Source organism: Mytilus edulis, chromosome 6 (assembly GCF_963676685.1).
Source record: "Mytilus edulis chromosome 6, xbMytEdul2.2, whole genome shotgun sequence".
Classification (NCBI taxonomy): domain Eukaryota; kingdom Metazoa; phylum Mollusca; class Bivalvia; order Mytilida; family Mytilidae; genus Mytilus; species Mytilus edulis.
The window spans coordinates 83045231-83063079 of NC_092349.1; the positions used below are offsets into that span (position 1 = coordinate 83045231).

A 17849-nucleotide genomic window follows, 5' to 3' on the forward strand; every position below is an offset into this window, starting at 1 on the left:
CTGCACACCAACTATATATGACGTACTTCTAGTAGTTCCCTTTAACCGACATTGTAGACGCCGCCCTCGCAAAGATGGCCAAAAACTAATTACTTTTCTACTTTAACGAATTGTCATATAAGGGAGGACCATAAATGCTACAGGAATATTTAGGTCTACCAGTAAATGGCATTTCCAGTTAATTGTTTTTTTTCTTAGACAATTTGTCAAATTGGTGAGGCTGAAATTAGTAAATAAACTCGTAGCAGAGTTAAAGTGGTAATCTCACTTATCAAGCTTATGATATAAGACATTTTTATTTTGAAAAAAAAAGATCTCAACCTCTTGTAAAACTTGTGTAAAATTGTACAAAATCAAATAGAAAACCAACCTAAAGTAAATATTGAGCATATTTGTAAGTAAAATGAGGTTCTAATAAACTACAATACTTGTTTCGTAGCACTACAAAAATGTATAATCCCTGGGAAAATAGATAAATATTGATCATGCAGCATAACTTTGCTCGATGTATTTACATTACAAAACAAGATGAACATAATATGTGTTCATTCACAAGTCATCAGTGTCACTTATATCCTCATATGTAAGTTCACTTTTCACATAAAACTTTTGTTCATTCATTTTAAAAATAGCACCATTTTCAGAGTCCATTTCTGTATCACTGATATCTTCATATTCTGTACTAGATACATTGGTAGTCGAGGGAGTATTTGTTTCAGGTGTTTTTTTCTTCTCGTTTACAAGTTTGTCAGTTGACTTGTCTCCCTTCTTGCCATGTTCTCCCTCACCATTATGAGATTCGTCGTCGGCAATATGAGTTTCATCGTCAGTAATATTAGTTCCATCATCAGATGCATCACAATAATTACGTGCATCTACTTCCCCATCCGAATCGTTTCGTCCTTCTTCATGTTCGTCATCGTTTTCTTCTGTTTCTACTATCATTTTACGTTTCTTCTGAGGAGATGGCTTCAACTCATCTTCATCCCCATTAACTCCAAGTAATTTAGAAACATTACCAAATTGTTCGTCTGGAATACTGTGTAGATCAATTACACTAACATTGGCATTGATCAGCAATTCTTCAAATGATTCAGATTCCATTGTAAATATGTCTCTTAATACAATATTTGGTTCTATATTTACAAGCAGGACTTTTGGAATCTGGCCATCACCAGTAAGGCAGCTACTTGATCTGTCTTTAAGAACTTCTACTTTTTCTCCAGGGTGTTTATTCTGGATATGATATCGAACAGAAGCTTGATTATACTGAGAAAACGGACAATAGGGGCAATTATACGGTCGGGAATTTAAGTGTCTTTCCATGTGTTTATCAAATTCTTTGCTATTGGTCGCAATATAACCACAATATCCACATTTGTTTTTCGATTCTAAAGATGTTCCCTGTATTTGATGTTTGAAGCCCGGATGAAATGTGAGGTGCTGTCGGTATAGGTAAAGAACATCTGTACTGTAATCACACAAGTTGCATGAATATATGATCTTCCTAATCTTATCCTCAGCTGAAAAGATAAGAAAAAGTTACATTCGTCTGATGACCATAAAAATCTTAAAGGACATCCGTATCTAAATATCGAATTTTTGTACACAAATTTGATTGAAATTAACGCTTGTTCCTTGCTGGAGTTATTATTCCCTTCTATTTAAGCCTTCATTTCCAAAACCAGTGAATACTGGATCTTGCAATGAACTCCGTTTCTGAATTCTTGAGGCATACTTGGAATTTTCAGCAAGACGTTAAGTAAAATCACTTGGCAAGTACCTTCTAAAGAAATTCTTGCATGGTTTATTCTTATTTCACTGCCATTGATATAAACACGTTCTTTACAAAAAAATAAATGGAGAATATGTCTATGGGAAACAAATGATACACTGGAGATGGAGTATAAAGTGACACAACTTTAGAACTGTAAAACTGATGCCAACCAAATTCGTACTTGATGAAGAGTTTGGTGGTTAAAAGCATTGTGTTTAAGTTTCACAATATTTTGTTGTGCATGTAAAGTTCCGAACGGAAATGAAAATTTGTGCATAACTATAGAATGGTAATAGTTATCAAAGGTACCTTGATCATAATTTAATACTCCAGACGCACGTTTCGTCTACATAAGACTCATCAGTGACGCTTAGATCAAAATAGTTATAAAGCCAAACAAGTACAAAATTTCATCTGCGTTTTATGGTAATAAGCGTTGTGTATATGTTTCACAATATTGTGTTGAGGTAATCACAAGTTACAATTCAATTCAAAGTTTTATTGCCATATAAACTATACAGTTTGTGACATATAACAACAACAAAAACAAATAAAGACAATAACTAAGTAACTCAATATATATACACAAATTCAGGTAAATATTAAAGGGTCCCCTGTCCTCAGTTCCATTGACTTTTTTTTATAAAGGATCCTAGTTTATTCACTTGTGTTGGTGTTAATGGGTTAAGTATATATATAACAGAACAGAACAAAATTTCGGGACATTCGTAAGTTCAGACCCACAAAGTTAACACATAATTACCCCTCAACAGCGGATGCTTACAATCAAAACACAGACTTAATGTTGACTAATGCGCCGTGAAAATAAGGTAAATGTCAGAGGACGAACACACCTTACAATTATTCTGTAATTGTAAACGGAGATAAAAGAATTCATGATCAAGAAAACGGAACCATAAAATTGACGACGAGGTCGGGTGAACCTTATCAGACAAACATGTAAGCCTGGAAACGATCATGTATATCAACATAAAGTTATCCTTTTATCCATGTACATATCATCCAAGGACAATAAATAATGGATATACGACAGACGAAAACTTCGTAGTATAAATCATTTATATATACTAGTATATATAATTTACGTATAATCACATTATAAGCATCCCAATGTATTCCGTTTAATAATGCATTAAGAACTGTTAACAGAGATGTGTTTCACCTTTATGTTATTTTGATAGAAAAATGTAACGTTGAAATTAAAATAGCAAAACCTTGACCTCCTAGTCATGCAATGTAAAGGGCAAAATAATCTTTGGAAATGAGACGTGTCAATGCTAATGCAAGTGCATACCTAATATCACTGACCTTTTAATAGTGGTCCTCCAACTACATAAACTGACCTAATCACAATTAAATACAAGTGGTTCCCTATTCGATAATTTATAAATAAATTGTTCAAGCCGCCATCGATGCTGATAACATCATACAAGATGAAATAAAAAGTGTACTTGGAAAAGTTTTCGACTGGAATCACAAAGAATGAGATAAAATTATATGTGTTTCTTTTAACCCTGTCACACATGGAAAACAATATATTTATATGTATATTACCGAATAATGAAAATACTCACTTTTAGGAGACTCGCTTCCTCCCGAAGTTTTCTGTAAAGGCGTTTTTCTTCGTCTCTTCTCTTCTTCCTCATCAGATGAACCTTCAGAGGTGAAAATTTCTGCATCAAAGTCGAGGAAAGTTTTCTTTCGTTTTTTATCTGGGGATCTTGGTTTTTCTTTTCCATCTAATGTCTGGTGGCGTAAATCAATAACATGAACAGCCTTATCTGCATGCGTATTTCTCACGTGCCTTTTAATATCTGACCTGGAAAAAAATTGAAAAGAATATAATACTGATAATTCAAATTCGGAGGAGAAAATGGTTATTTGAAGACACAAATATGTACCAAATATACTGACATATTCAACGCATGAAACATGCTTTCTTTTGCATCTTATATAATGCAACTTTCAATCTGAACAAAAAGTGAAACTTTGTGGTAATATTAACACATAAATGAACACTGATTTTACCCAATAAGAAGTATAAATTCTTTCAATCTTCGTCGTAACCCTGAGCGAATTCAGTTGTGTCACTCCAAGTATCTATAAACATTTAAAGCTTATATGATGTACCACCTAGAAGACACTTTCTATGAAACTCTTTATGTCAAGAACAAAGCAGAATAGGATTTGGTCTGAAGTATAAACTGAATTCCTAATACTAGTAAAATCTCTTTAATGCACATTTCTTTTAAATGCTAATTGATTTCTACGAGTTCACTTATTCCATAGATTTGTTAAAACTATGTCCATCTAGTTGCTATATCGTTGAGCAAAACCGTGTTACAAACTTCCACTTGACAATGAGTATCTGTTCTCAATACAGTGAATATAAAAGATGTATTCTGATCGGCTGAACCGACCGTTCATGAGTAGTCAAAGTTGTGAAAAAAGTAGTGAACGAAATAAAAGAGAGCTTCAAGGATCAATTATCATTATTTCTTATTTCTGTCTGCCGGATTATTGTTCCATAAGATCACTGATTCAGTAAAAAAATGATTACATATTTTCGAATGTTATTAATTAATTTTTTTTCTGACTTCTATCACGTCAAAACACGTTTAAAAAAAACTAGTTTCATCAGGGAACCTGTTTCTTTGGTAATATTGGCCAATATTATCGGACATAAATAAGAGAATGAAATATCAAATACAAATGTGATATTAATCATGTCAGAACCGACGGCTTAAAGTTTCTTACCTTGGATAGCTCTGGAAATTACAATACGGACACTTCATACACTTTGGCATATGTCTGTAGGTATGACACAAGGCACAATGTTTAGCTATTGACTTGTATGGACATTTAGTGCACAAATACTCCATTTCTTGTGTAGTTTTGTTTCGCTCTTCCCTGATGAAATAGGCTTGATTAAAAGCATCTGCACTTAGTTTTGTGAAATCAACCTTTTTCAAATCGGAGGTTCTTTTCTTCTCAATTTTATTGCTAACAGCACCTTTGCAATCTTTAATAATTTCGTTCTTGTTTTTGGAGTCGGATTTCATACTTTGCTTGGTCTTAGATTTTGTTTCTTGGATTGTTTCAAAGCTTTCTTCTTTCTTTTTCAATTTCACTTTTTCAATAGAATTTGAATTTGACTTTTTTGATCCCAACACCATATTATTTTCCAATATGTCTTCCACTTCTTTTTCTAGCCTTTCATTTGTTATTTTATCAAATTCTTCCGATTCGGTATTGTGAATTGCCATGTGGCTTTCACAAGCACTTCTATCAAGAAACTCTGCTTTGCAAAGCCTACAAAGGTATCTTTTATAATTCATATGTCTGTAGATATGACGTCTTGTAGAGTTTTTCGCTTTGGATACATATTCACATCTATCACAGTGATACAGTTTAGAAGCATTCGTCTTTGCTTCTTGTTCTATTATATCATCATTGGTAAGAGTGTCATTTTTCATACTTTTCGATTTGTTGTCATCTCTAGATCCAGAACATGTGAGATAGTTTGTTGAATAATATTCTTCTAGTTTATGAAAATCTTGAAAGTGCTGAAACATTGTTCCCAACGATTTACTGGACATGGTACACATTTTGCACCTCATGACTTTTGTAGGATGTTCTCTCCTGTAGTGTTCGATGACTTTTATGATTTTGTCCTTGCAGTTACAACTAAGTACAGGACATTTTATAACCTTCGTTTCAATGTCTTTCATTCCCGAAAACTTTTCAGCAATTCTGGATTTATCCGCAGTAGAATCTTTTTCAGAAGGAGCCGGTGTTTTGGTTGAGGATTTTTTCCTCACAATTATCATCTTTGTCATTTCTTTTAAAGAACATAGTCCTGGAGATTTCTTGGAATTATGAGCAGTACGCATATGTTCCTTGACTTCGATTTCATCTAAACTAGTGAACTTGTGACAATCAATGCATTTAAAGCGAGGAACATTGCAACTTTCATTCTTTTTAATGTGTCTTGAAACACCAGAGTAGGTTTCACATCTGTAGTTGCACTGAAGACATTTGGACATAACGCACTTCTTTCCTTTATCATCTTCTGTTGTATTTGATACTTTACTTATGCTGTCCGTTTTTTTATCTTTCAAACTGTAATCTTCTGTATCCTGGTTTAAACTTTGAACTATTTGTTCCTGTTCTGGATGCCTAAGACTAACATGATTTTTTACGCTCTTGGTCCAGTTAGATTTCATGTCGCAGTATGGACATCCATACTTTGGAGAGGCATTGTGCATATTCTGATGTTTGATAACTGCTGCTGAGTTTTTACACTTAAAATTGCACAATCGGCAGGTGTAACCACTGCTTCCCTTCTTGAAAAATGCTATTGTTCCAGACTTGTTTAAATTCATCTTTGTTGATGGTGGTGTGCTTATCATTTCTACTTTAGCTTCCATTGGTAATTCCATAACCTTTACATTCTTTTCTTTGTGGTCTTTCTTTACGTGCGACTCAACATTATCAGTTGATATGTCCATATAATCACAATGTGAACAACCTTTCAACGTTTTGTTACACAATGCCGATATTGCATGATACATACAAGCATTTCTATTCTTGAAAGTTCTTTTGCATGCTTTACACTTAAATGCTATGCCTCCGGACAATTGTTTTTTGTTGTCTTCATTTTTAATCGCACTTTCACCACAGGGTACTCTATACATTCTTATTTTATCATTTCTCGTTTTGATTGTTACTTCACCATTGTTTATTCCATGTTTGATCTTCATGTGCTTTTTAACCGCCTTTTCGTCAGTGTCTTTGAATTCGCAAGAAGGACAACCAAACATTGACTTTTTACATTCGGTGCGAAAATGCCCTAATATAGCATATTTCGACTTAAAAGTCTTTTTACATATCAGGCACTTATACAGTTTTTTAAATGTCCTTTGTTCTTCAACCTGCTTTTTATCTTCAACTTTTGAGACACTTAATTTTACTTTAAGCGGTCGTTTTATTGGACTGCTAATCTTTATATCCGAAATATCACTTTCAAGTTTTTGCTCACTACCTAATTTCTCAGATTTAATCGTATTGAATGTTGAAAGAAACTGTACTTTTGCTAGATCATTGTAGGGCAAACCATCCTCAGTGATGTCACATGGCGTTACATCATCCCATAAACATTCTGCTTTTTCTGATTTATGCTTTTGATCAATATGTTTAGTTATATCACCACGCCATCTTGATATATGATTGCAAATTGAACAGACAAATCGTCTGACTGAGGAATGCGTCCATATATGTTTATTAGCAGCACTTTTTTGTGACACCTTCAATTTACAAATTGTACAGACATAATTGTTCTTTTCCCTCTTAATTCGTGGATGAAGATCTTCCACCTCCTCTTTGATTGCATCATCACTACAATCATTCTCCTTTTCATTATCCTGCCTTTCTGGTTCTTCTCCTTCCTTTGTATTATCATTACTATTTCCCCAGTGTTGAAAAGTGGGTTCCCTTTTCAAAGATTTTTGAGCCAATATCTGCTGTTTTTGAGGAGATGTTTTTTCAAGATTTGACGATGTTGACTTTATAGGAGATTTCTTTTCAAGATTTGACGATGCTGACTTTATTGGAGATTTCTTTTCAATATTTGGTGAAGCTGGCTTTATTGGAGATATTTTTTCTAGATTTGACGATGCTGACTTTATTGAAGATTTTGTATCTACATTTGAAGACGCTGACTTTATTGGAAATAATTTTTCCAGATTTGAGGATGTTGACTTCATTGGATATATTTTTGCTTGAAATGGTCTCTCTTTTTGTAAAGGTGACTCCATATCAAGTTTTAATAATGGTGCATCCGATTTTTGTGACACTATCTCTGATTTAATAGACGACTCTCGTTCTATCTTTGGAGTTTCAGTTATCTTTTCGTCCTTTTTATTCTTTACCTCAAGTAATTGGTTAATGTCTTTTTCGTCAGTCTTTTTGAGTTTTTCAGATGTTGATTCCTTATGCATCTCTTCAAAAACAATGTTTTCCTGTCCAGAACCAACTTGAGATTTCATGTCATGAATAGCTTTGTTTATATGGCTGTCAATTTCTTCCACGTCTAGTTTACTGTATTGAATTGCTCTTCTATGTTCTCTTTGTATGTGTACCATAATGGTTGTTTGATCCAATGTCCCATGGTCACAGTATGCACACTTGTAGAAGTATACGTTCATATGCTGCAAAACATGCTTGTGCAATTTGTACTTATCATCAAGAACGTCACTGCATATCAAGCATGTAAAATGTGAGGACTGCTTAAATTCTGAAAAACAAGGTCTAAGCTTCATATGCAGCTGTTCTCCACCAAGGTAGTACAACATAGACTTTACACCAATGGAAGGTCGATTAGTTGTCGACTTTGTTGCTACTTGTTTACGGTATCCTGTGTCACGTTTTGCACTATCCATCATTATCCTATCGTAAGATATTGTTGGTGAAACTGGTCGAGGCTTTTTAACTACAGGGTTCAAATCTGAGCTACTTCTTCTTTTTCCTCCTAGTTTCGAAAAAAGTGGATTTTGCACCCTATCACTAACTTGAACTTCTGTGGCAGATTCTGTCTTGGGTTCTAAAGATGGATGACTTTTTATATGTCTAAGTAACTCTATTCTTTTCTTCGTTTTAAAAATACAAAGTGGGCACTGGATAAACTCTTTAAAAACAGTTCCACTAGGAATTAAAAATTCCTGCTTTGGTCCCGAATAAACATCTTTTATTTTGTTGTTAGCGCCTGAATGACAACTGAGCAGATGATTTTGAAGTCCAGACACTTTTTCTGTACTAAAAGTACACAAATCACAATGAAATTTGTCTATAGACATATCGTCTTCTATTGAATCCGTTATATATACATTTTCCATTACACGTCTAGGTCTCACGATTTTCCCTGGATGTTTTTTCTGAGAGTGTGCACTGATGATTAACTTAGAAGTAGAGGTAAAATCACAATAGTTGCATTTAAATAAAGTTATTTGACATCTATCTTGTCCTGGATAATGTTTTCTCATGTGCGACTTTAAGTAAGGAAGCTTTTTGGAAGCCCATCCACATTCGTTGCAGGTAAATCGTCTTGGATTCGATTCATCGTCATTGTCTTTTGAAATTTTGTTATAGACAGATGCAATATTTTGCCCATGTTGCTCAGTTTCTAAATCATCTTTTCCAGAAATTTCGTTAGTTGTTATGCCATGTGATTTCAGCACATGGTCTCTGTGAGCTTGTGACGTTTTGAAAGCAGCATTACATTTTACACAAACTTTCGTTGTTACAGAGAATCTTATTGTTCTCTGTGTATAATCTTTTCCTTCTTCTGAAAGGGTTCCATGAGAGTCTGCAGTATGTTGATTTATTTTGTTACTAAGGTTTGTTCCAAATCCACAATGCTGGCAAATGTAGATATAGCACAAGTGATCACCGACGTGTAAATTCAAGTGAGATATGAACTGTTGTAATGTATTAACAGCTTGAGGACAATCTGGACAAATAAATTGCCTCTGAACAGATTGAATAAAAGCTGATGTATGCATCTCCATATGTTTCAGTAGCTTATTTTGACCAATTCCTATATATGTGCATGATTTACATCTATAGTACGTTGCTCCCATTATAGATGGATTCGATGTTATCTTGCTTATCATTTCTGCATCTTCTGGATCATTCTCAACTTTATCCGTCAATTTGGAACTTTTTTCCTCAATGACTCGGGTATCTCCCTGTTTATGTGGTTCAATTCGAGTGGTCTTCTTTTGTTCATTCCCTAATATAGAATTAGAAGTCTCTTGAGGTAATTTAAACTTTGCTTTTTCAAATTCGTTTGTTTCACGCTCTTGACAAACAAGTTGACTTGTGACATTAATTTGTCTTGGTTTTCCTGGATGAAAAGCAGTGATGTGATTTAAAACATTTCTTCTCATACCATCTTTCATTGTGCAGTATGGACATTGCACAAATTTTAGAAGATTACTTTGCAAGTGCTCTATAAGGAGATCAACAGAGGTATAACCTTCCTTGCAGGAATGGCATCTGTGCAGCAGTACGTTCTGATGAGACAGTTCTAAATGATCTTTATAATGGTGCAATAAGTTGGCTCGAAATCGACATCCAATAACCCCACATTGAAAGAGCAGAGAGTTCTGTGGTTTTGAATGAAAAAGTAAATGTCTAATATGAGAATCTTCAGTAAAGCTTTTCTGTCCACAATGAGCACATTTGTATTCTACAGCATCTCCATGAGATTGACTGAGATGTTCTCGGAATTCTAGAGAAGTGGTCGTTTCAAATGTGCAGTTTTCAAAACCACATTTATAGAAAGCAACTAAAGGAAATGCTATTGGCTTTTTATCAATATCATTAGTACCAGCAAGTGCATCTGCCGTCTTTTCTATGCGGAACAGTAATTGTGTTGAGTCCTGGTCTGTATTAACAATTTCTTCCTTTATATTGGCTGCTACAACCGCAATATCGTGTACGTGCAGTGATTGCCCCTCTCTTTCAGTTTCTTCATCATTACTACTGACCTTTCTAGTTTCTCTCAAAATGACATCTTCGATTCCACTTTTACCCGACTGTAGATGACTTTCTTCAACAAGCCTTTCATGTTCTTTTGAAAGGTTTTCCTCATTGTAATGTGTTTTATTAAAGTTTTTTTCACATTCTTCAACGTTGAAATCGTTTTCCACTCTCAGTGCTTTACTTTTATGGCTGTCACTTGAATTACTCTCATCAGAATCCAAACTTATTGTTTCTATCGGCTTTTCCGTCTTTCTTGAATCTTCTGGTACTGTCGATGATGTTGCTTCATCATTTTTTGCACTAATTAACTGTCGGTTACTTGTGACATTCTTTTCAGAGTCTTCCATGCCTTCTTCGTGTTGTTTTAGGGGAATTGGTTCTGTTTTTTCAGTTGACTCGCATGTATCACTTAGACTAAATGAGCTTGTTATTTTCAATTGAAGCCCTTCTTCTTCGGGTTCTGAAGCAGAAGCAATTTTCACTGTGTCAGATCTCTCATCTTCTGATGGACGGTCAGTGACATTTTGGTCTTTCATAGCTTCGTCTACTCTCAATTTAGCTTCTCCATCGTCCTCATCATCAGATATTGTCACAACGTCTTTGGGTGGTGATAATTGTGATTTGTTTGTTGACAAAAGATGTGATCCTGTTGAAGAACTTAGCAGTCCAATCATTACTTTCAGAACAATCTTACATGGAGCAGACACGTTGAAAGTCGGTGGACAATCTTTGCATATTTTTTGCATCTGATGAAAATGTTTCCATATGTGCTCTTTGAATGAATCCTCAAGAGGTGTCTCACTTTTACAATAATCACACATATACAAATCTCCATATTTCCTGAAATACAGTTTATTTCCATTAGTTTCAACCATGGAAGATTTCATGTCTTCAGAAGTACTTTTGTCCTTCTTAGCCAGGACCTCTATGGACGTATTTGTTGTCGGTACAACACAATTTATATTTTGAGCAGACAGTGAGGACTCCTTCGTAACGGACGCTGCTGTATTTGTCTGTCCTTGTGTAACTGCATATGTATTCAAATTTTGAGTCTGAGCTACTGTTGGAGTAATCAAAGACATCAATGGAGTGTGGTTAAGTAGAACACCTGAAATGTTTGAAATTGACTTATTTTGTTGGTTTGTCAAAGGTGCTTGTGAACGTGCGACAGGATTTATTGTTGTCTGTGGAAGTAAAACAAAGCGTGTTGTATTATTTTGGAAATTCACATTTTGAGAAAAGCCAGGATAAGATGATGCATTTCCCTGAACTCCTTGGAAAGTATTTGTTTGAAAGGCATTTCCTTGAATTGTCTGCATATTATTCACCTGTATGGCACTACCTTGAATACTATTACTTCCATGCAATGTTGTTGCTTGAATTGTATTCCCTTGAAGCCCCTGGACAGTGTTTGTGTGCACTGCATTTCCTGATATAGAAATATTCTGGGATGCAAATCGCACTGGTGCAAGATTGATGAACTGGTTGCTGCCAGGCAATGTTGAGACAGACACTCCTGACTGTGATGAAGCTGTGTTAACATTATGAATGTTTGTTTGAGATACAACATTTGAAAATGGTACCAACATGTTTGTGTTCATATTGTTCACTGGTACAAGTATAAGTGGTCTTTGTGTAGTTAGAGGTACAGGTTGACCTATGAGTGTTGTTTCAGGTTGCTTTGACAGTATATTACTAGATACACAAGTTGTGGTAATACCAGTCGTTGCTGAAGAAACACAAATGATATCTGCATCAGACGATACTGGTACAAAGTTACTAGAAATCGACCCTCTGGTGGTAACTGGTACATTTGTCTGCAAAGATGGCGCGGCAACAACAGCTGAAGCGTTTATTTTCTCCTTTGGTCTGCTAGTTTCCAAGAAACTTTGCACTATTCTTTTATCAACGGTTCGACCAAGAAATTCATGTTTTTGAGAATTTATCAAGGAGTCAATTATTTGTCCAATTCTTTTTGAACCTTTCAGTCCACACTTTACAGCATCATTTGCATGTTTCATTTTTACATGAAATTCTATTTCTTTTTTAGATTCAAATGTTACGTCACAAGTCATGCAAATGTATGGTCGAATCATAAGATGAAGTGCAATATGCTCCTCAAATTTCTTTCTTGAGGATGTTGGGTATCCACATGTTTGACAATTAAACTTTTCACCCGAATATGAAAGCATAACTTTAGTTTTTACTGACTTTTTGGAACATATAACATTGTGGGAATCAATCAATGATACATCATCAGTTGTAAATTTACAATGTTCACATCTTAATACACCTAGACGTGACCAAGCTGCAGAAGCTTGTTGCTGCTTGGCTGCTGCATTTGCGACACTTGATAATTTCTGTCCCTGTGTTTGGTGTGATATTTCAGATGTTTTATTGGATATTTCAGAACATACACACTGGCATTTTTCACACTGTTTACACAGATAATCCGATTTACTTTCGATTACTTTTTGTTCAACACACGGATTGACTAAGTGAGTCTTTTCTTTTCTTGTCGTATTAAAAGAATCACAGCTGTTACCAGACATTTCACCATTCGTGTCCTTTGAAAGAGCAATTCTCATTTTTTCTTGTACTTGTTTACGTTCTTTGCTTCCTCCATCACCCTTCATTTCAGATTTGTTTATTTCATCTGATTTGGACAACACGTGTATACTCTTGTTGATATCTACATGTTCAAGACCTTGTTTTCCATTGGTTTGTTCACAATCTAAGCCATTGTTTACATCTCCTACACTCGTGTCTGTTTCACCAACTGATATAGCATGTTGTTTGACTTGTTCGACATCACCATCAGTTTCGTCCATTTCCGTGGTAAAGTTGGTATTTTTTTCAGCATTTGCTGGTTCACATTCAATTTGCTGGATAACAATTGTTGCCTTGTCTTGTTTTTCCTTCTCAATGTCGTCTAGATATACTACATGATCTATTTTATGTGAGTCGTCTTTTTCACCTTCTTCTGTCTTTGTTTTATCAACACCTTGTTTTGCTTCATTTAAAGACGCTTTTTCATTTGCACCATGTCTTGTTTTATTGTGTGCTCGACATACTGAATCGTTCACAGAATCATTAGGAATCTTTTCATCTTCACTCTTTTCATTTCGTACGGATGAATCAACTGTCGTGGTACGTTGTACTTTCATTAATTCATCAACAGTTGAATCCCATAAATTTCTATCATTTATTACATTTTCCAGCTTCTTGTCTTTTGCAGTCTGCGCTGATTTGCTCGTTGAATGATCTAGGTCGATAACCAAATTACTTTCATCTTCATCCTTTTCATTTGGATCGACAATTAACGAGTTATTTCTTATGGTTTCCATTTTTTCATTACTGACAGCATTTGTTATACTTTCCAGATCTTTTCCGTCATTCACACCATTCTTATTATCTTGTTCTTTGGAATCAACGTCACCCATGACATTTTTTTTCTACAGGAAAAACATATCTGAAATGAAAATAATATTTAATTTATAAACTGACTTTTACATCATATTGAATTGCTATAGCTAGCAATATTTACAAATACTTAAACACACCGTATGTCTAACAATATACATATATTTGCATATAAAGATTTACTAGACAAAATACATGATCATGATGATGTGAAAAAAACAGCTATGGCAATGAAAAATTTTAATAGAATAAAACAATCATAAAAAGGTTAACGAAAGGCGAAGACGACGGACGAAGGACACAAAGTGATGAGATCAGCTCATTTGGTTCATTGGGCCAGGAGAACTAACCAGGTGCTCCGCAGGGCGCAGCTTTATACGACCGCAGAGGTCGAACCCTGAACAGTTGGGGCAAGTATGGACAAAACATTCAAGCATGATACAGCTCTGAATTTGGATTGTGATCAAATTTTTGACATTACATGGTTTTTTTTTACACAAAACAAATGCCAAGATTTTACAAATCAATTAAAGATTTCTTCTTCAAACTTTTTAAATCTAAAATTAAATAGTTGACACAGCATAGGTTTCTGACACAGAATGAATGTGGTCTAATGAACTTAAAAGGTTTTTTTTTGCCTTTGAGCAAATCACTATGCTGTTGAATATTAATCCTCTCAAAAAAATGTTTGAAGAAATTTTCTTTTTATTTATGAAATCTGAAATGAGAAAAATTTAACCCCCCCCCCCTTTTTTTTCACATCCCCGTTTCCCTTTTTCAAAACTGATATCAATTCAAATTTCTAATGGAGTTTGCAACAATAACTACTCATTTAAATACATCATAAAATATTAAGATGTAAAAAAACTGCTTGTTATCACTGAATGGTAAAGATTATTTAAATTTATCAGTTGGTAGTAAAAAGTGTATATACATTGTATATTGTATATAACAAAGATTTAAGTTGATTCTGGACAAAGAAAGATAACTCCAATTAAAAAAAATTCTTGCTATTGCACAATATTGTGCAATAGGATATTTCTTGCTTACTATTCTGGACAAAGAAAGATAACTCTAATTTAAAAAAAATTTGCTATTTCACAATATTGTGCAATTAGATATTTCTTGCCATTGCACAATACTGTGCAATTGAAAAGACTTGCTATTGCACAATACTTAATATAATAATTTTAGATCCTGATTTGGACCAACTTGAAAACTGGGCCCATAATCAAAAATCTAAGTACATGTTTAGATTCAGCATATCAAAGAGGCCCAAGAATTCAATTTTTGTTAAAATCAAACTTAGTTTAATTTTGGACCCTTTGGACTTTAATGTAGAATTTGAAATTTGAAAACAGGACCAAAAATGAAGAATCTACATACACAGTTAGATTTGGCATATCAAAGAACCCCAAGGATTCAATTTTTGATGAAATCAAACAAAGTTTAATTTTGGACCCTTTGGACCTTAATGTAGACCAATTTGAAAACTGGACCAAAAAACTTCAATAATCAAGAATCTAAGTACATTTTTAAATTCAACATATCAAAGAACCCAACCGATTCATTTTTTGTCAAAATCAAACTAAGTTTAATTTTGGACCCTTTGGACCTTAATGTAGACCAATTTGAAAACGGGACCAAAAGTTGAGAATCTACATATACAGTTAGATTCGGCATATCAAAGAACCCCAATTATTCAATTTTGATGAAATCAAACAAAGTTTAATTTTGGACCCTTTGGGCCCCTTTTTCCTAAACTGTTGGGACCAAAACTCCCAAAATCAATACCAACCTTCCTTTTATAGTCATAAGCCTTGTGTTTAAATTTCATAGATTTGTATTTACTTATACTAACATTATAGTGCGAAAACCAAGAAAAATGCTTATTTGGGTCCCTTTTTGGCCCCTAATTCCTAAACTGTTGGGTCCTAAACTCCCAAAATCAATACCAACCTTCCTTTTGTGGTCATAAACATTGTGTTTAAATTTCATAGATTTCTATTTACTTAACCTAAGGTTATTGTGCAAAAACCAAGAAAAATGCTTATTTGGGCCCTTTATTGGCCCCTTATTCCTAAACTATTGAAACCAAAACTCCCAAAAACAATCCCAATCTTTCTTTTGTGGTCATAAACCTTGTGTCAAAATTTCATAGATTTCTATTAACTTAAACTAAAGTTATGGTGCGAAAACCAAGAAAATGCTTATTTGGGCCCTTTTTGGCCCCTTATTCCTAAAATGTTGGGACCAAAACTCCCAAAATCAATACCAACCTTCCTTTTATGGTCATAAACCTTGTGTTAAAATTTCATAGATTTCTATTCACTTTTACTAAAGTTAGAGTGCGAAAACTAAAAGTATTCGGACGCCGGACGACGACGACGACGACGACGACGACGACGACGACGACGACGACGACGACGACGACGACGACGACGACGCAGACGCCAACGTGATAGCAATATACGACGAAAATTTTTTCAAAATTTGCGGTCGTATAAAAATCTAAGTACATTTTTGGATTCAGCATATCAAAGAACCCCAAGATTTCATTTTTTGTTAAAATCAGACTAAGTTTAATTTTGGACCCTTTGGACTTTAGTGTAGACCAATTTGAAAACAGGACCAAAAATGAAGAATCTACATACAGTTAGATTTGGTATATCAAAGAACCCCATTTATTCAATTTTTGATGAAATCAAACAAAGTTTAATTTTGGACCCCGATTTGGACCAACTTGAAAACTGGGCCAATAATCAAGAATCTAAGTACATTTTTAGATTCAGCATATCAAAGAACCTAACTGATTCATTTTTTGTCAAAATCAAACTAAGTTTAATTTTGGACCCTTTGGACCTTAATGTAGACCAATTTGAAAAGGGGACCAAAGGTTAAGAATCTACATACACAGTCATGACAGTTAGATTCGGCATATCAAAGAACCCCAATTATTCAATTTTGATGAAATCAAACAAAGTTTAATTTTGGACCCTTTGGGCCCCTTATTCTGTTGGGACCAAAACTCCCAAAATCAATACCAACCTTCCTTTTATGGTCATAAACCTTGTGTTTAAATTTCATAGATTTCTATTTACTTATACTAACGTTATGGTGCGAAAACCAAGAAAAATGCTTATTTGGGTCCCTTTTTGGCCCCTAATTCCTAAACTGTTGGGACCTAAACTCCCAAAATCAATACCAACCTTCCTTTTGTAGTCATTAACATTGTGTTTAAATTTCATTGATTTCTATTTACTTAAACTAAAGTTATTGTGCGAAAACCAAGAATAATGCTTATTTGGGCCCTTTTTTGGCCCCTAATTCCTAAACTGTTGAAACCAAAACTCCCAAAATCAATCCCAACCGTTCTTTTGTGGTCATAAACCTTGTGTCAAAATTTCATAGATTTCTATTAACTTAAACTAAAGTTATAGTGCGAAAACCAAGAAAATGCTTATTTGGGCCCTTTTTGGCCCCTAATTCCTAAAATGTTGGGACCAAAACTCCCAAAATCAATACCAACCTTCCTTTTGTGGTCATAAACCTTGTGTTAAAATTTCATAGATTTCCATTCACTTTTACTAAAGTTAGAGTGCGAAAACTAAAAGTATTCGGACGCAGGACGACGACGACGACGACGACGACGACGACGACGACGACGACGACGCAGACGCCAACGTGATAGCAATATACGACGAAAAATTTTTCAAATTTTGCGGTCGTATAAAAAGCAATGCTAGGTATTTGATCCCTAAAGCCTAAAGGGTTGGGCCATAAACCGTAAAACAAATCATACTAGTAGTCTTCCTTTTGAGGTATGGAACATTGCGATATAATTTTCTAGAGTTCCATACATTTATTTCTATCTTATTGTCTGGAAAAAAATGCTCCAGACAACGATGATGCTGACAATAACATAACTTTATACGAACGCAAAACTTTTGCTGTTATATAAAAATTGGGAAAACCAGTTTTTCAACGATATTCACCCTTGTTAGGAGTGGACCAACGATTTCAGCAATATTGGCTTATTTAAAGATCCTATTTTGCTAATTACAATTTATCTTTATTATATAAA

The 17849-nt window shown here is 34.4% G+C and overlaps 1 protein-coding gene across 1 annotated transcript in view; it reads right to left on the minus strand.

The window, feature by feature from the left end:
- Nucleotides 1–245: 245 nt before the first annotated feature.
- The window catches only part of LOC139528666 (uncharacterized), a 42211-nt gene continuing 24607 nt past the window's right edge, over nt 246–17849 (minus strand). Inside the window, exons 3-5 of the mRNA XM_071324778.1 lie at nt 4556–13814; nt 3373–3617; nt 246–1523 (exon numbers count right to left, since the gene is read on the minus strand). Of these exons, the coding sequence (XP_071180879.1) occupies nt 550–1523; nt 3373–3617; nt 4556–13785 (10449 nt within the window). The 5' untranslated portion in view covers nt 13786–13814 and the 3' untranslated portion in view covers nt 246–549. The remainder of the gene's footprint in view (nt 1524–3372; nt 3618–4555; nt 13815–17849) is intronic.